General features: G+C 40.0%; 1 protein-coding gene across 5 annotated transcripts in view; it reads right to left on the reverse strand.

The window, feature by feature from the left end:
- LMO1 (LIM domain only 1) overlaps positions 1-19,063 on the reverse strand; it is a 75,221-nt gene extending 56,158 nt beyond the window's left edge. For 2 of the 5 annotated variants that reach the window (XM_024101632.3, XM_065592157.1), the window contains exon 1: positions 11,406-11,989. Coding sequence is in view for 2 of the 5 variants with exons in the window: in XM_005309612.5 (XP_005309669.1) it covers positions 11,406-11,430 (25 nt within the window). In the remaining 3 variants the exon portion in view is untranslated. Of the gene's footprint in view, positions 1-11,405; positions 12,811-18,390 lie in introns of those variants that run through there. The other 3 variants (XM_005309611.4, XM_005309613.4, XM_005309612.5) reach the window with 3 other exon arrangements.
- Between the last annotated feature and the right edge of the window lie 1,076 nt (positions 19,064-20,139).

Raw genomic sequence — 20,139 nt, forward strand, 5'->3', positions numbered from 1 at the left:
AATTTTTAAAGGCGGTTGTTACATTTTCGCTTAATCCGAATTAAAGAGAGATAAGGGAACAAAATAAAAAAAGGAAGTTAGTGCTTGTTTAACTTAACCTCTGTAAATTCCAGCCCTTTGATTCCCAGGACTCCAAAGCTCTGAGGAGTACAGCAACATACCCTAAGTGTTCTAGTAATCTCAAGGACAATACCACCACTATTTATTTTAATTTTGCATAGGGAAGGTTACACATCTGTTCTCTTATGAAAAACAAATAAGAGAAAACACCAACTCAAGAAAAAGTCACTCAAGGATGTTTTGACTTGCCCTACTGGATACATAGAGACTTAAACCACAGTTTGTACCAATACAGGAAAATGCATCAAGGGTAGGATACTAGTCTGTACTACACATTGAGGCCAGGCTAAATGCAAAGCTCAGTTAAGTTCCTTCATGTCTCCAATGCTTGTACTCCTTGTACTAATGTACTTAAAAGGTGGCAAGCCAGCAGGTTACCTTCTGCTCCCTCCCCCTCAGCTGTTCAAAAGAGCATCGATCAGGAACTGAAAGCGACAATCCTCTTAAAAACAGCAATGCTTTTTCCCCTTGCTCTTACAGCAGAACAAACTCTTCCAGCTAGCTGAATATGCAGAGGCATTAAACAAGGCAGGGGCTATGTTGGTTGTGACCTTGTAATAGTTTTACTTTGATAACTAAGGCACTAATGGTCAAGAAGTTTCAGGCTCCATCTACAAACAAAATGGTGTTGGGGGAGCTGCCTTAGGATTCCACATGGCTTTCTAAGATGGTCATAACAGTTTTTCTGCCCGCAAAAGCAAGAATCAACATGTTAGAGCGTTGCACCCCAACAGTTAAGCTCACATTTAGAATACAGTGTTGACATATCCCATTAGGCCACAGAAAGCAAACTGAGGAGCACCTGCTTAAGCACACAGGGTTCAGATGCTACTCTGCAGTCAGCCCAGAGAAAGGGGCAGTCAGCATGAAGCTGCATGGCCCTCACCAGATGCCCACGATTGTTGTGACAATAGTTATTCCTCTCCTGCCTGGGCTAGCAAGGTTCTTCCACTCTTTCCTGGAGTGGTGCCTCCCCCCCCCCCCAGTGAATCTAGCCAGTGAGTGGGAGGGTGCAGCCAGCACTGCTCCCACTTCCCACCTCTGTTCAGCTCAACCATTTTTGCTCACAAGAGTATCAGGTCAACAGCCTGTACTCTCCCCAACCAAGGCTGGAGATACTGTCTGAGCAGCCCTCACTCAACTGAGTAGGAGAAACAAGGGCTGTGCAAGGAGAGATCAGGCCAACCAAGTTAGGAACAAATTAGCACAGGCACTCTAGTAGCATTTGTAAAACCAACTCCCCCTCTCTGGGCTTCGGCAAGTCACCAAACCTCGGTATGCCCTGGTTTTACAACTGTAAAAGGGTCTAATACATAGCATGTTGGGAGGAATTATTTAATATTCTTAAAATGTTTTGAGGAAGAAAAGCACTAGGGATATGCGAAGTATCCTAACTGGAAGATGAGAATCAATGAAAAAAGTGTTAAGCCACCTAGTAGCTTTCTTTTATATTAAAATATGTAAGTGTCCTTACAGCTTTCCCTCCCACAATCCTGTCTCAAAGTTAAGAAGAACTCTGTGGCTTGCTAATACTGTGATACAGCAGTAACATTGCTCATTTTAAAATAGAAACTGCAGCAATACTAAAAACTTATTATAGGAGAAGTGCACGCTGCATTTAAAGCATTACGTGACCCTATAATCAAACTATTGCAATTGGGTTTCAAAAGCAGTGGTGGAAACAATATATGCTTAATTTGAACATGGACTGCTAAGAGGTCACACTCAAATATCCTGTTTTATAGAGTGTCTGGCTGTATTTTAGAACATTTTTCGAGAGTGTAAGCCAGCTGAGGTCTCAATCATGTACAGATTAGAGAAAGGACAGGAGACTGGGGGGGAAAAAATAGAGTCGTGTTCTGTCTGACTCACTGAAATAGGACACTCTAAACTGCACTTAAAGTGTTTCTTTAAACGAAAATGGCTAAAGTAGTAGGATGTAGAAAAACAGAACCAGTAAGTACAGAGGTGGTTAGAGAGTTTTTATTCAAATAAAGTCTTGCCTCAGGAGATGGAAAGAGAATCTTGAAATATGGAAATTTGAATTTACATGTGTTAAAAGCATCAGTGTGACACTTCTTTGAAAAAAACCCACCTTCGTTACTATACATGATAAAGCAGCAACTGAATGTTTGCTTTGATCCCAGCGCATAAAGGGTGAAGCTTTTAGGCAAGGAGCGGCAGGTGATCTCAGCTCTTCTGCAAGTCCTAATGCTCCTAAAAGCCACTCTTCCAGTTTCTGTAATTGGGCATCAGTAGTTAATGTAGTATTGACTGCATTACATGCTCCTGTGCATCCTCTCACTAATGCCAATTGCATCACCTTGTACATTTACCATATTGCTTAGCCAATAGCTGTTAAAAGCAATCCAAATCATGAATCATATAGGAAACTTTTAGCAAGACACGACATCCAAAGGAGACAATTTACAGTTGAGTTAATCTGGGTACATTAGTGAGACATGGATTCAGGAAGACAGACCAATTTATGTTACTTTAGTTTTACCCTTTATTGCTTTGTATAGGCAAATGAATGGAAGGGCATGGAGTAAAAACAGATATAAAGGAGTCCTTTCAAAAACAGAGCTCCAGTCTATGCAGACAGGTCAAAGGGTTTGAGATGATGCCTAGTACAGCCTTTCATATCCATAGCAGGGTACTTACAGAAATCATTTTCCACAAAGGAGAATAAATATGAATATATAATGGATTCTGAACAATGTTAAATATCCTCAGGTATAAACATGATACAGAAACTGAGTTGCCAAGATCACCTAAAGCACACCAGACCCAGCCTATCTACGGAGACATCTAGTAAGTGTCTTCAATATCTACAGTGCCATCATGGGCCCACACAGCAGTCTTTATATATGTTTCCAAATAGTTTGGTGCACAGAGCGCAAGTTCCTTGAGGTGGGGACTGTAACTTTGCAGGCAGTGGATAAAACAGTCCTGAGTGGGCTACCTTTTCGAAACTACTTGAACACACACGATTTGCTTCAGACAATACATTGGTAAAAAATAAAATAAATAAAAGCAACACATTCGTCTCAACTTATTAGTGGGATTTTATCATCTGGAGACTGTACTTGTTACTTCTGAATGCGAATGCATGGTCTAAATATGAAAAGATGCTGAAGTGGATTAATCAGCTAAAAGGTAGCCCCAAATCTAGAAATAAACTGGTAAACCCCGAACATCTCTTTTTGTTCTCTGTTTGTGCACCACCTAGCACAAGGGGGTCTTGGCAAAAAATACATAATAAAATAATATAAAGGCACACATTTTACAGTACAATCTCTAACGAGGCACTTGACAGAAATTACTGGTAGTCCTTTAGGTCTCAAGTTTAAGCAGTACTATTTTGCTTTTCTTATTACGCACGACAGTGTCAGAAAAAGGAGAGACTGGATAGCAGGGTGATGCTGAAGCCAAAGAAATACCCTTTAGAATAAGGCATTAGTAATTTGTAAATGGGGGGGGGGGGGGGAAGAAGAAGAGGAATGAAGGGAAAACAACTGTGTACCTGTCAAAAGTATTACAAAAAGAGAACACACACTTGTATGTTTAAATAATCCAAAATATTGGAACTCTGGTGCTCTAAACCCCATTTAGGAAGAGATCACAATTCCCCTTTGAAAAGCTTCCAGGGGTCCCTTTGAAAGGGTTGCACATGAAGGGAAAGTGCCAAAACAAAACATTTTCACTAGCAGATCAATTTAAACAGCTGTGGTAAAGCTGCAGCCACTGGCACCATCATTAACAATTTAAAGCATGGCTGCTTTTGTCTTCCTTCCCAGTTACAGTCTCATTATGCTTTTTTATTTATTAGAAATACAGTCCTCTGGAATACATTTCTATCTCATATCCATAATGAACCACCTAGGAGCATCTCTGGCCTTGACCCAAATATATGTTTATATTAGTGAGGGGGTTTTTTATGGTTTAGTTTTGGTTCAAGTTCTCTTAACTCATGAATAACCCTAAATGTTTTTCTTTTAGAAAAAGAGCAGAACTGTTAAAACCAGTAGTTGCATCAACCAAGTATTCCCCTAGTTTTGTAAACACATACTGGGAATTTGATCAGTGAGTGTAGAATTTTGAACACTGCAGTAGAAGATACACAAATGGTCATTTAAACAAAAAAATGTAAATTCATTCACCACTACTGTGATCCTCTCTGATGCCCACTATGATTTTTTTTTGCAAGAACATTTATAGCAGAAGGAATTTGTGTGTCTACCTGTGTAAATATATTTATTATTATTATTAATTATTGTATTATCGTAGTGTATTGGAGCCCTGGTCATGGCCCAGAACTTCATTGTGCTAGATGCTGTACAAACAGAACAAAAAGACCGTCTCTACCCCAAAGAGCGTACCATCTATTTGTGAAGCAGTAGCCAACAAACAGTCTTGAAAACTCTATTGGCTTAGGGGGTCATCCTGTCAGGGAACAGGAAAATAACCCACAAATTGGAGAACTATCAATTCAGCTGCAGTGGATTGTTCACAAACCATCTATAGGCTGAAATATGCTAATCTAATAGTAAACAAGATAACAAAAAATAGACAAGTCCTTCCAGCCGTCCCCCAAATTATTGGTGAATAGGTGCTACAGTCACTGAAAAAGTCATTCCCTGTGGACAGTTCACCCACATTACTGGAGTTGGGGGCAGTGATTTTTATACCGTTTAAAACTTCACAATACACTAAACGATGACAATTCAGCACAATTTTAAAAACACATAGCCCCATTAGAGTTTTAGAGTTCAGCAGTTAGCAATATCTGCAATGTATTTTCTATTCTTAGAATACCACGCTTAATGTTTTTTGATACCATTACTATGATTTGGATGGATTTCAAATATTTTATTTGCCATGAACTTTCATATTCTTAACCTAAGATAAAATGGTTTAAAGATGCACTTAACACTAGTGCTGCCAGCATATTTTCCTTTCGTAGCTGTTCAGTTACTTTTGATGAAAGCCTAATGTTGTTATAAGCTTCATTATTTGACCTAGGTTAAACAAAAAACTTTGAATAGGAAACAGACATTTACAAATAATGAAATGTGTTTCTAAAGGTGAACTCTAAAAACCTAAAAAAAGCCTCTCAAGTGGAATCAATTAATCCTCCAACCATGATAACTTCTTAACCATTTAAAAACAGATATTTCAGACTGTGCCGTGACCCTTTATCACCAGATCTAATGGATTACTTTATTAATAATGCACTGCTTGTACAAGGACTTTTTTTTTTTTTGGAAGATTCTATACTTTGATGACTCTCTTAAGAGATGCTACATCAAACAGATAAAATACACAGTTTTCACAAATACCACATGAAAATGGAACACCAACCCACAGGCAGTTGAACAGATTTTCATCTTACTAACTGTTGAGCAGCCTTCTTATTGCATTTAAATCAAAATAAAACCTAAATAATTTCCATGATTCAGTCTCTTCTTTTATCCCTCCCTCCCAAACCCACCCCCAAAGTTGAAAAAGTGTTTCCTAATTGTTTTAACCACATAATATGCCCAGAAGACAACTGCAACGTATCAGCAGCACCTCGGAACTTAAAAACATTGACGCTTGGAAGAGGAGTCCAGCCTCAATACTGTATCCCTGCAGACTACAAAATGACCTTGACTGTACTACACAGGAATATATAGATCCAGAAAATACAACTCACTGCTATTAGAAATGTTAACTTCTCCATTTCCTTTCAGGATGGGCAAAACCAATTTCATTCAACTAAGAACTCATCTAAATGTTCAGCCTGACCCTTTCTGCAGTATTGAAGGATAATATTTTAGCGTCATCTTTTCAGCCAAGCGCCCCAAGAATGACTGTTCTCCTATATGTGCAATCCCACAAGATTTGAAGCAGCTAAGCTTTAGGGCAGGGGTTCTCAACAGTTTTTTTCTGAGCCCCCACCCCTCAGCATGCTATAAAACCTCCATAGCCCACCTGTGCCACAACAACGTTTTTTCTGCATATCCAGTAGATTAAAAGCCAGGGCCAGCGTTAGGGGGAGCAAGCAGGGCACGTACCCAGGGCACCATGCCACAGGGGGCCCTGCCAAGTTAAGTTGCTCAGGCTTCGGCTTCAGCCCCAGGCGGCAGGGGGATCGGGCTCCAGCTTCCTGCCCTGGGCCCCAGTGAGTCTAACACTGGCTCTGCTCTCTGGTTTATTTTGGCGGTTCCCCTGAAACCTACTCGCAGCCCCCCCCCCAAGGGGCCCCAGATCCCTGGTTGAGAATCGCTGCTTTAGGGTGTTTACCTAATCTGATGATTTATCCATCTCAAATCCTATTCTATTTTTACCTAGAACCTTGCTTTTCTGCCCTCCACTTCCCTCTTCATACACGTTTTTAAGCTATCACCTCTCATTTTTGTTCATCCTGCCATTGCACTTTTAGCTATACCACCAATTTCACACTTCCTGTACCAGGTACAATCTCAAACATTTCCCTTTTGTGACTCCAAAACAGAATCCACAGCAATTACACTTATGCAGCAGGTTGCATGATTGGCCCCTAACTATATACATTTCCTTAATTGGTTGGGTTATATAACCAGTTCTCAGCAACAGAAGTTTTTCATTCTTTGAATAAGGTGACTTCTAGGAGGACGTCCAGTGTTTCTTTAGAACAGAAACAGGAAGCCAGACAGGGACAGGTCTTGGAGAAGGTTCTCAGCAAAAGCAGAAGAAGAAAGAAACAGCTTTCAGAATAAAACAGCTTTCCTGATTTCTAATAAAGTTCCATATTCAGTGTTAGAAGAAAGTGACTCTCTGTCCTCGCCAGGTATCATCTATTTTCCCCATCACTCCTCGCTTGGCTCTTCAGCACGTGTCTGATCAATTTGCCATTGCCTTTTTTAATGTCAGCAACATATAGGTGGTCTTGGAAAGATTATATTTTTATTGGTAAATGTTGATTTCACCATAAAAACACAAATACCAATGAAAAATATTTCTATTGATAATAACCTAAGTTGACAAATAGGCAAAGAAAAATGTTGCTTGAGAACTCAGTATGATTTCAAGATATTTGTATGTTTTGACATGTGCTGTTGACAATGTGTTTGAATGTTTATAAAATTTTAACTTTTTGAAATCAATGTCTGCTGCCATTCAGTAATTGCTGTCTAACTCTGTCTGACACCCCCCATAATTTTGTAGAACTGTGAAAATTTAAAACTAAAAAAAATGTTTAAAAATAAAAATCTATAATATCTGTTGATTAAAAAAAAAATCTCACATATCTCTGACAAACCTAGCCACTGGATATTCTTTCTTCCAAAGGTAGCACTAGTTCATGTTTAGGTTGTGTTCATTCAATAACTACCTTATTAGAGGTCTATAATGATCTTGAATGTAAATGGTTCTATACATTGAGTAAAATGTCATATCTTCATCTTGCTGGATTTGTCAGTGGCATCTAACATGTTCATTTATAAGACGAATGCCTGGACCCCGATCTCATGGCTGAAGTCCTATCTCACTGATCATTCTTGTCACTGGGTTTGTGGTTGGAAGAAGAGAAAAAATATCTTTGTTCTCCTGACTTACCATGACACAGGATTCTGTTTGGACCCATTGCTTTTATTCACACTTTATAACCACCTAGCGATCAACATCTATGGTATTTAATCCATCTTTATCTAGATCTGGTCCTTCTTTCTTTTTCTCCAAGTGGCTTTGCCTTCATTTACCATGTTGCGTAAGTGATACTTTTAAGTGGATAAGTGAGAACCTCCTGCTATTAAATATAGATGAGAGAAATGCTGTTTTGTGGCCCTATTTCATGGAGTCCTGTATTTTAAGGTTAATTCTCCCCGTATTATTCCTTCCCCCACAGCCCGATGCATGCAAGTGTTTGATTATTACCTGCTGTTTCAACTCACATCAAATCAGTTAATACAAATCCATTTGCTAAACAACCTTTCAGAAATGCATGGATTAACTGAATAGAAGACCGCAGCCCTGGAGCGCACACTGGTTCTCTCCAAGTTAAATTATTCCAACCATCTTCCAAACCGCTTGTTTTTTTTTCTGGTGCCGCAATATTACCTCCTTTTTCAGACGTCTCCATTGTTTACCACTGATCTTGTTTCAGATTCTCCGATATTCATTGCCCTAAATACTTCATACTGATGCGCGGCTTCTTTTCGCAAACTCACACCCACGTCCGTCCTTGGTACCCATATTTTGGGGTCACCCTCTAAATATCAAGTCTTCATCCAAGACGCCCATCACATTTGCTGGAACTCTCCCACCTGGTATTCACATTGCCTATTCTTTTGCCACATTTAATTGATTCAAGTTCTATTTTTAACACACAAGATCCATGTTTGTATGCCCTGTTGGCAGTACCAGCTTTGGGGTATGAACACATTCTGATCAGTGCCTTCGTACATGTGAAGAGTGCAGTAACAAGCTCTTCAATAAGCTGGGTCTAAGACACTGAGTAGTTAACAGCACAAGTTAGGTGAAAAAAGTTGCATTTTTTGTAATGAAAGAATTATGATTTCTGTTAGTGTGTTTCATGCCATACATACTACTTACTAGGCTGCGCTTCATTGTTAACAAATATTACTGCTGGAATAAGCAGCAGTATTTTCCTAATTGCTATTACAAAGACTGAATTTTGTTTTGCTTTGAGTGTTATTCGCGCATTACACTTGAAAATGTGATCTCTACATGAAGCATTTTTGCTTTTACGCAGGTAACAGCACTTCCTCAAACAAAAGAATTTAATTTTGGCTGTTCGGCTCTGTGCATATTGTTCCATCATCACAGATTATAATTCTGAGTGCAAGCATGAACTGCAAAGGAGGATTTTAAAATGTGGGAGAAATTGTTTTTGTTTAAAAAAAAAGCAGTACACAACTTGTGGCCCAATAGGAAATAAGGTCAGCCAGCCAAATATGTCTTATTCAGAGGAAGATTACAGAGTAGCCTTATGCTTCTAATAAAATAAACTCACTAGATTCAACTTACACAGCCAAAAAAGGCAACAGAACACCTTTGAGAGCTGAACTGCCTCAAAGCCTTTGAAATCCAGAGACCTTCATTTGTTTTTCCAGCATAAGCAATATGCAACCACTTAATACTTTTTAGCCACCGTACAGTCATCTGCAAAGTTGCTGGAGAAGATTTGTAACAGATGCTTCTTATCTACTTCATTTTCTAAGCTCTAATATGTCGACAAGGAAACCAATCAGACAACTCAATAGAAATCAAAATTTCTATCTTCTAGGTCAGGTTATTTGGAAATTTCAGGGAGCCAAACTGACTGCTACCATATTGGTAAGACTGGTTATGCCTTCCAGACATGAAATTTGTAAATAAGACACCATGATTGTCAATTCAGAGTTAAGACTTTATGAATTTCATAGAACTGAGAAGAATGGCAATAAGATTTTTGTAATTTTTTTTTAAATAAAGAGGAAAAGTCTTGGTGGGAAAAAAAATCCATCCAAATTTTATTCACCACAACCTGCAGGTCAATCCAAGGTTAGGCAAAGTACTTGTATTCCACTCCATAAAACCAGACTACGGTTCTCTGAACTTGCAAATAAGTTGGAGTTCGCTGATCACGTAAAATACATTATATCTACTGATGATGGTCCTGCAGATACCTGAAAAAAGTCCACTATAAGTAAAGCTACAGGTCTGATATAATATTTGAGCAGAATTCTTATGGTTATTTTAATGTTGGAAAACCTCAATGTAGCAATTATGAAACCTACTGGTTAGAAACCACCAGATGTGGGTTACTTTTTAATACTCAGGCTCTTCCTATTCCAAATATTTCCCATTACACAAAATCCATTTTAATACTAGAACAGCAGCATAGGAGGAAATCCTCCCCTTTCAACCTGATATTTGAATTACTTTGTTTTAAGTACTATTAGTGTTATGTGATTAGCATCAATTATGACAGTGGAAAACAATTCCTCTTTTTGTCAAGAACTGAGACACATCTAACATAGCAATATTGCTATTACTGGGTGTCAACGTGTTTAAATTCATAGGGTTCCAGGCATATTAAACATCCTTCCAAATTTTCTCCAGTCTGTAAACCCGTGGAAATTCAGTCCCTCCATTCTGCCTCCAAATGACACCCACATCTAACTTTTCAGCTGTTACAGACCTTTTCGCATGCACAGATATGCTAAAAGCCACCAGAATCCATATTATCCAGCGGCATGAATTGGCGGACACAACACAATTAAGTTATCTATTTAGAAAATGAATATAAAATAACGAGCGCTCACACCTATCTAAAGGTCAGAATAGCCTTTTTAAAAGGAAATGGCAATCCCCAATATTTAGCTTTGCCATTAACATTATGGTAGCGCCCCCAAAATGCTGTGTTTGTCACTCAGGTCACAAAGCAATGTTTGTTTTCTCATCAGAAAACTTGTGGTCAAACTTACCATATTCATCCTAGAAACTACCAGTGACAGAGCAGTTAAGTTGCTTGCCCAAAGGCAAATGGCAGTCACATGAGGAAGACACAGGTTCTCTAATACTAGATAACAGTGCCTCAGCGTAATCTTTGACTCGTCCCTAAATTATTGCACTGCTCCTTCCTTCGTAAGGACAGCTAGCTTTAAAAATAATGGAAGCACATGCCAGCACCCAAACTTAAACACAGTCACTCTCTCCTTCAGCTTCATTCATTAAGTTACCTTCCTACAGTAGCACTACCTCTCCCATTTAGAGAGAGTAAATTCTCACAATAAACCAATGATTTTTTGCCAGAGCAGTTTAGCAGGCCTGTTAGCTTATTGTCATTAGGTTTATAGCTATGAAGAAGAGCAGTAATATATAGTAATATAAAGAGCAGTAATATATATTAAACATGTAAATTAAAAAAAGATGTGGGAAAGGAAGCCTCAAAATTAGATGCAAAAATAAAGGCTACTAAACTAAACAGGCTAAGATGGGCAAAATAGAGTCATATTGTCATTTGCTGGGAAGAAAAATCCAAATGAATAAAAAAAATAAACTGTTTATACAACATGTCCTCCAGCAAACAGAGCCTGGAGTAAACCCTTCTGGGCTAGCTGACTTTTCAGCAAAGCCAGGGGAAAACTAAGATAAAAAGCGAATTTCCCCTGTTACTGGCACAGGGAAAAATATCAAAGGGTGAAGGCAGAACTCCCAAACATGCACACTGTACATGTGTGTCAGAGCCATTTACTTACATGTAACTCCATAAGGCATACACTGTGTACAAGCTTAAGGAATTTCAGCCCACCTACCGTCCTCCTTGTCCAGCACCATCATCTCAGGGATCAAGAGGAGTCCGGGTACAGATGCTCTGTCTCCAGCAGCCTTCACTCAGGGAAGAAGAGAACTAGTCTCTGGGAGCACAGATGAGCCACAGCACAGCTGATCGTCCTTTAGCAGCCAGTGAGCTCTAATTACCCAGTTGTCCAGCTTTTAACCTAGATTGCACTCAGTTAGAATTACATTCAGAAATGAAGCACTTTGCAGATACAAAAGCAGTCTCACCTACTTTTGTACCTCAGAATTGCAAGGAACTAAAACTGCAATTTAGAAAAAAAGGGGGGGATCAGAGCTGTTTCTTTGGTTCTCACCTTCTAAATGGCTCAATTTGCACAGTATAATCTGTTTTAATGTAATTGCATTTGATAGCTCATAACCCCGGCTGTTGCAACTACACAGCTTTCAACCCCTACAAAGTGTTTTCCCTTGGATTTAAGATGAATCTAAATCTCAAATTATATTCAGAGAGAGGGGAATATATCTAAGCCTGGCTACTGCTGCCTCTGTCTCTCAATTTGTGCGCTTTGCCCACTTGCTCCTGAATAAATGCACGCATTTCCCAGGGACCCCCTCTTATTCTTCTGTCAGGATTTAATGGTGAATTTAAGCCTTTCTAGCTCAGCAGCACCACCTGCAGTACAGTATCTGTAAATTTAGTTTTAATAGCTACTGAGTATCTTTAGTGTTTCAAACATTACTAACTTTGCCTCTTTTTAATGCTGTTCATTATCACCGGTCAATTTTCATACACAACATACTCTTTCAATATTTATCTTTATGTACTGCATCTTATACAACTGTGTTTTACTTTCACCACTCTCTAGCTGTCTCCAAAGCATTCCCCCCTTCCTTGCTTTGCTCATTGAAAACTTGAAGTGTCATTTGAAACTGTCCTGTAGCTTCTAATGAGTTAGGGACCCTCCCTTTCCCTACTAAAACTTAAAATTCCCTGCATAGATTCTAAGACCATAGCCTTGTCACACTGACTTCTTCCATTATTAACTCTATTTCACAGATGTGTCACGGTTTAGAACTTGATGTAACACTTCTCAAAGCTCATTTTGACCTTGTTTTTCCATGCACACTTAAGAAATTTCTAAAATACACTTTGTGAATTTCAGTACTTCATGCAGCGTTTCAGATAGTACAACAATTTCTACAAATTGAGTGCAATATTAATCCTTGCCCATTTGCTCTACTTGCTCAGAGACATCGTTGTTGCAGTTAATTCTACTAATACTGGAATATAAACCGACACACTTGGGGGAGGGCAATCGTCCATCTTTCCTCAAACGAGTAGGCCTTACTCTCACAAGTAGCCCATTGTCTTCAATCGTGTCAATCAAGATTACAGGACGAGGTCCTTCAATGCGAAGCGCAATCTACAATTTCAAGCGTGGGGGTTTTTTTTTAATCCCAGAAAACATTTTATTCTCATTTTAATGATATTTCTCCCTCCCCTTTACAACTGATACAACAGTACTCTTCTAAAGCATGATAGCAGGCTCAAGTTATATATCCTTAATACCTATTTTTAATTAGATTCCTTATCCTCAGCTCAAATGGCTTTTTCCTTCCCCCTTCATTTTGAATACTTAATCCTAACAGTCCTTGAACATATTTGATGTTAAATATATCATTTTGCATAGAATCATTTTCATCCAGTACTTAAAACTTCTATTCTTCTCCTTCTAATATAGTTTGCAAGGATTGAAATTGTACTTTAGGGTAAGAGTGCAACAGCTAAGTGATCATTTATTTTAGCTACTGTAAAATAAAAAGGAAGGGGACTACAGGCCAAAGTTGTGGTAACTAATGCCTGCTAGTGTTTGTTCAAAAATGTTTAACTAACAGAAAATTAGGAATTTCTAATCTAGCATAGGTAAATACTGTAATATTTCCTCTAATGTATTGCTAACCTTTATTAGAAAACATATTCCAACGTTTTTTGGATCACAACACCTTACTTCTGACACTCTTTCTACCCCACAGCTTCTATTTTGGGACAATACTTTTTCATCTTTGTAAAGAGTATATTTAAAGTAGCGACTTTGATAATTACATGATGTTTAAGCTTCTCGTCTACATTAAATAGCGGCTGTGTATTACTGTTGACTTTTTTTGGTAAATATACCTACAGATTGATTATGTAGCTGTCAAAAATATTATGCATTAACATGTAGAGTGCTGTACCAGTATCCATTTTATTCCTGCATTACTTCTACATACCCAATAACTTGGATTCCCTTTTGCAAACTAATAATTCTTACATTAAACATTCCTCACACACTTGCTCATTTCAGACACAAGTAAAAAAAATATATATCTCCTGTATCCCTTAAAACACTTTACTAGCACTTAAACAGAATCAGCTACAATTAAACCAATCATTTGAACTGGTCATGATATTTGAGATCCGCTTACTGATGGGTTCTTTTTAGCAGAAGTTCTGCTCTCCACTGTCAAAGCATTAGCAGTAATTATATATTTGAGGAATATCTATAATAATCCTGAGCTATGTAATTATCGTATTGGACCCTGGGCTGGTTTGTTTGTGCAAGTCAAAACGAAAGAGACCTAGAGGGCCAAATTCAGCGGTGGCAAACACACCAGAATTGCATGGGGGCAAGTCTCTACAGATTTTGGCTCAGAATGATGTTCTTTAACTTCAGCTCTGAAGATTCGTTTGGGGAAAACACTTGCATACGTTTCCGTTTTAAAATATTTTCTAATATTACATTGTGTTCTATCAGTCGGGTTATATTGTGTCACTTCAGACACATGAATCGATAGTACCTTACAGACATAACTTGACAGTGCCGCAATACCTCAAGTCAGGAACCTGACAATTTTTTTGTACTATGCCTTTACCCACAATGATATTTGCAGAGCCCTTAGGAATGTAGCATTGTTTTTCTGCTGCCCATATAGACACCAAGAAGTGTTTGCGTCAAGGCAGCTTTCCACTTACTAGGCAGCAAACTGATTATTAGACCCTGTGTGATGGTGACGGTGTCACCCTAAGGCTTGCATACTCCCCTGAAGCCTTCATTGCAACCCGTACCCTGAGGCTGGGAGAGCAATCTCCTCCAAAACAACAATACGGCTGGACAACTAGCTCTCAGGGATGCAAAAGCAAGGAGCACATTACAACTTCTACCTAAGAGGATGTGAGCTCTCTGCAATGCCCCAAGACTGCTGGAGGAATGAGGGACTTAAACAATTCCTGGCTTCCCACATGGATGCATGCAGCATTCATTAAACTATCACAGTGCCTTCTTATGCAGAAGAGCTAGCTTTTTAAGATTAAAAATGACCCTGCAAAAAAAGAAAAAAAAAGTCAATTGGGTATCTGATCTGCAACTTTGTTTTTTAACCTTCTAAAAATCCTAACAAAACAAAAAAAACAAAAACAAAAACAGACCTGTCCCCAGAAGGAGACCTGCTTGCATTAATAGAACAGACCCATTTTCACTAACAAGGTCTTTTAAGACAAGCAATTGGTATAGCTAGTGATAGCCTCCATTTTAGTCCATTTATAACCTGTGCAGATCCAGCATCCTTTTTAACATTCACACCTGATCAGGCAACTGGAGCTCCATCCAAGTCAGGCAGAAAGAGAAAGGAAAGCATAAAATAACCTCTTCATAAAATAGTTTCCTCTCTTAATCTCGCCTTCTGTCCCTAATTCCTCTGACTTTTAACAGGCATAATTTCTCCACTAGCATAACTACACTATCAACAGTTTTGAAGATTCCCAGACATTACTACAGTTTGTTACTCTGATCTCCACATCAGGGGTTTCTTACTATTCTTCTTTTTAAGTACATCTCATTCTAATTTCCTCCTTACCTTCACCACCATCCCTATTATTTCCTTTTATATCGTCGTTCACGAGAGCTCCCGGAATGAGGGCTGTTGAGAACTGTCTGGATAATCAATGGTTCTAGTTTCACTTCCCTACACCACCATCATTCCAGCCCTGAGCTCCTTATGTTTAACGTGTCCGTCTGCAATACTTGAAAGAACCCAAATACCCCCATTAGCAAGCCCTCTTTAGATCTCAGTCTTTCCTCACAGCTCACCTGCTTCTCTTACTTCTGCGGCAGAGGCAGCATCCTGCTGTTAACCCGTCAATCAGATTTAAACAGATATGGGTTGGCAGGCACCCTTTGGCAAAAAGTTAAGGGAGATTAAGACGTTGCCTAGATTATTATTATTACTGGAGGACTTTCATGCTGAAAGTAAAAAGGCAACCTTTTTCCCTCTAGTCAAACAAAATTTGCACTGTAACAATTTAAGTTTCAGGGATCGCCCATTGTAGCTTACCCACAAATATGAAATCAGATGGAAATAAAAACCCTATCGCACATGAGCACTACCAGAAAAGAATTAACCTTCCTTAACTGTACTGACTTTATTACTTAGCCCCATGTATCATGGTGTGTGGAGCAATAGATGTGAGAGGTTTATTTTTCTTTTTTCTGAACATTTCGTACCTTTTACTTAACATTTAGATCAAGTTCTCTCCCCTTTACTCCCCTCTCCACCCACCCACCCACACACACCCCACACACAGACACTTTTGACTTTTATACACCCCATTACTAACACTGCATCAGTTTACTTCAGAGGACTCTGACAAACTAGAATACTATAAAGGCCTCTAAGTCCGCAGATGAATTTGGCATTCAGCTCCCTCCCCACACACCCCTCTGAGCCCCAGTGTGCATTTAACCTTCTAGCTGTTAGAGATTCGACCCCCTCCCACACAGGTGGAGCACACAAGCAGGCATATGATTTTTCCTCATTCCCCAAATGATTCCATTAAGGTATGTGTCAAGCAGGCTCTCACCTTGCAGGGGCAGATACTCCAAGATTGAGAGGGAAAGGACACTTCCCGCTGTCTCTTTTATTCTGGTAGTCACCTTTCCAAATTAAACCCCCCATCCACCAGGGAGAGCAGTTTTATGGTAATTTATACAGGCACATAACATATAGCATTCACTGCAACACTACCAATGTGAGGCTTTTCAGTTTGCAATGTAACTGAAGCTGGCATGATGGTGACAAGCTAATGCCACCTGACCTCATGGCCAGTGACACAGTTATATGCACCAAGATGTCATGCAGTTCTGAAATGGCAACAGGACTTTGATCATGATGACCGACAGCATATTCCCTCACCTGTGTCCTCAAAAGACAGTTACCTCTGTAACGCTCCTATTCCTGTACATAATATGACTGGCATAGCTTGGCGGGAGATGAAAGGGTGGGAAAGTGGTATCAGCAGATGAAGGAGATCAATTAAAAATATCAGTGTTGTGTTACCGCAATTTTCCCCAATAAGGATTTGGAGGAAAGGACCATTTTCTGAGCTGCACGGACTTCTTTCCCCAGGCGTTGCCTATGCCAATGAAGAGTGTATGAGATTACCTTTGCCTTGACCCAGTAGCCACCCATGTGCTCATCCCTAAGGCAGAGGCCACTATTTGAAAACACAGTTGTACAGAAAAAGGACAGCAAAATACTGCCAGAATCAGTGGTGTCCAGGCATATATATGTTCATTTCTGACAGGCAATCATGCTGACAATGAAACAGTCTTTTCAATTATGGAGAAAATGACACTAGAATAGAATGATTTTAAAAGAATAAAAAAAGTGAATATGATGAACTCTTATGGGGAAAACGGGAAGAAGCAATCGCCATGCATAACAGCAGGTGATCATGCTTTCAGTACTCACTGGTGCTTTGTAAATAAGTTTTAAAGATTGGGGTGGGGGATTCAAATGCCTCGGTAGGATAAAGCTAGCAAGAGTTTTTAAGTGTGTTGTTACATCAAGCCTGTAAGGATTGCTTTCAGCTCAACAAAAACCATTACCCCAGCACTCTGCAGCAAATAACCCTGGACTGCCAAATTTGACAGCTAAGACTGCAGACTAGTGGATGACAGAGGTCCGAGTTATCCTCTCCATTCGCCCGGGCCCCAAATTACAAAAACCACTTCCAACAGCACCTTATTTCTCGCTGTCTGTGCTTCGTCAGGATGCAGGAGGCTATTTTGGAGAGTTACCGCCAGTCTCTCTTTTCTCCAGCACTTCTTAATACTTTACACGCCAGAATTAATTTCCCTTTAAATTAGCTTACATAGTCTTTAAATCCTGCCTCCAACCCTGCCTCCCTCCCCGCTCCCAAGTGAGTCCAAATGAATTTCTAGCAAGTCTTGACAATAAGCACATGGTTGATCTAAACTTGCATGCAGTCAGCTCTCTCATTTCCACATACACACACCCCCTTTTCTTCCCAGCCTCATTTAAAAAGTAAATCCTTTCCCACAATAAGCCAAGGCGCCCTTTGTGAAGCAGTTTAGCAAAGCTGTGAGCTCTTAGTCATTAATAGCAGGTTTAGAGCCATAAAGGGGGAGGGAGCTGGGGAGGGGAGGGAGGTGCATGAGGGTGGAATAGGCAAGAGGGTAAACACGACAATAGGAGATAACAGACAGTGGACATGCTGGGAGAATAGAAAATACTGAAACTAATGGATTTAAAGAGGCAGGAAACCTAATCCAGGCCAGAAAGATCTAATGAACAGAACATTCCGCTTGCTAATGAGAGCAAAAAATAACGTGAGTGGGGAAGAAATCGGTTCTCGTTAAAGAAGAGCTGGGGAAGTAAATATCCGACAAATCCGATGGAGTTTAGCGAGGCAATCACCCAAGCCCTGCCTTAGACACCCCTCCACACACACACACACACACACGAGCCAGCATGCTCCGATTTGTACAGTAACAGTGACATGCACTTGCAGAAATGCCCCTGCTCTACACACACACACACACACACACAGAGCAGCTGTCTCCCTCCTCCTGCAGCTCGCGCTGCCTATCCGGCCGCAGCCAAGGGAGAGGACAGGAGCCAGGCGAGCGCGCTCTGGCACGATCTCGGCTTCCTACCTACCGTCCTCCTTGTCCAACACCATTGTCCCGGGGGTCGCGGGCAGCAGCTGCGTCCGCCGCTCCGTCTCTGGCGTCCTCTCTCCCTCCAGCCGCCGCCTCTGCTCCTTCGCTCCAGGGAGGGGAAAGGGACGGAGGACCGGAGAGTGTTTGCAAAGCGCTGCCGAGCGAAAAACGCACCCGGATCGTCCTCCCTGTTTTTCTCCCCCCACCCCAGCCAGCCAGCCAGCTAGCTAGCTAGCTACAGTTGCACGACTTTTAACCTAGATTGCACTGAGCTAGAATTACATGCAGCAGCCGCACTGAAGAGCTTTGCTAGTGCAAAAGCAATCTCCCCTCCTCCCCCTCAAATACCAGTTGAGAAATAAATAATAATTTTAAAAAGGTAAGGGAGGCAAAATCGAGGGCCGGTTCTCCAGCGCCTTCCCAACGAGCACAGTCAAAAATTTTGTTTTAATGTAATTGCATGTGATAGCTCACAACCCCCCTCTTTTGCTGTCGCTACTGCAGAGCTTTCCAGGCTTCCAAAGTGCTTTTCTCTTTATTTCACTCTAAATCTAAAATTATATTCAAAGGCAGGGAGGTGGGGGGGAGGAAAAATGCGAACCTATCACTGAACGCAAAAGCACTTGCTGCCTGCCTCTCTCCTCTCTCAATTTATGTGCTTTGCACTCTCTCTTGCTGCTGAATAAATGCACACATTTCCCAGGGACCCTCAGATTCCCCTGTTAATTAAATCAATTCATTATGCTCAGATCTGATTAGCGGCCCCTTCCCCCCCTCTTTGAATCAATTATTCAATACACAAACATAATTGCCTGTGCCAGAGGTGTCTAAGTATTAGCTTATTTAACTCCAAGGACACTAATTACCCCTAGGGCAAGGGAACTTTTCTCATTAATTCTGACAAAGCATAGTTAAAGAGAGTGTGTGTATATACGTGTGTGAGAGAGAAAATGCGGGAGTGTATAGCCAAGGAAAGGAGGCATTTAACACACGTGTTACTGTATAAATAAGCTCATTTTTCTTTCTACCTCTTACATTACATTCTTCCCCACATCTCCCCCTTGCTAAACTTTTTTTAAAGTAAAGCGCAGAACTGCATTGCAATGAATGTAGGTGGCATTGCTGGCTTGAAAAGTGTTTGCAGCTACACATAAAAAAGGTGTAAAGGGTTGATGTGGGGAGCAAAACAGAATTTGCAAACAGTTTTGTTTACCAACGCAGAAAACTGTGGATCAATCAATGTTCTGTATTTTAAAAAGCTCTGAAAGGAATGGTCCTATGAAAGCAGCAAATAAGATGGCACAATATAGCATGTACTGGTAACAGTTCTGAATTGTTTACAATCTGAATTAATGTCAATGCCACTATTAATGTACTTGCTTCCTACGTTTTCCATAATGGGCTTGATTTCCATTAGCTGAAACTGGAACGCCGAAAGAGACTAGGCAGGACTAATACAAACTGAAATCAACAATCATTACACTGCCCATTAGAGACTCAGGAGTTGTGGTTTGCAGATTACCCAAATTTTAATTCCATATGAATTTACATTAAAAAAAAGTATTAATTGATTCCCCCAAAATCGGCTTTTACTTTCTAAAGACACTTATTGTTAGCGTCCTCAATTTGCACAGGGATATTGAAGATTTTCTTTTTGTTTCCCCAGGCAATGCCTGAGCTGATCCATTACTCCATTTGCCTATCTACACCTATCAGGAAACTAATATTAGTTCTGCTCATATACTAG

Source organism: Chrysemys picta, chromosome 4 (genome assembly GCF_011386835.1).
Source record: "Chrysemys picta bellii isolate R12L10 chromosome 4, ASM1138683v2, whole genome shotgun sequence".
NCBI classification, from domain to species: Eukaryota; Metazoa; Chordata; order Testudines; family Emydidae; genus Chrysemys; species Chrysemys picta.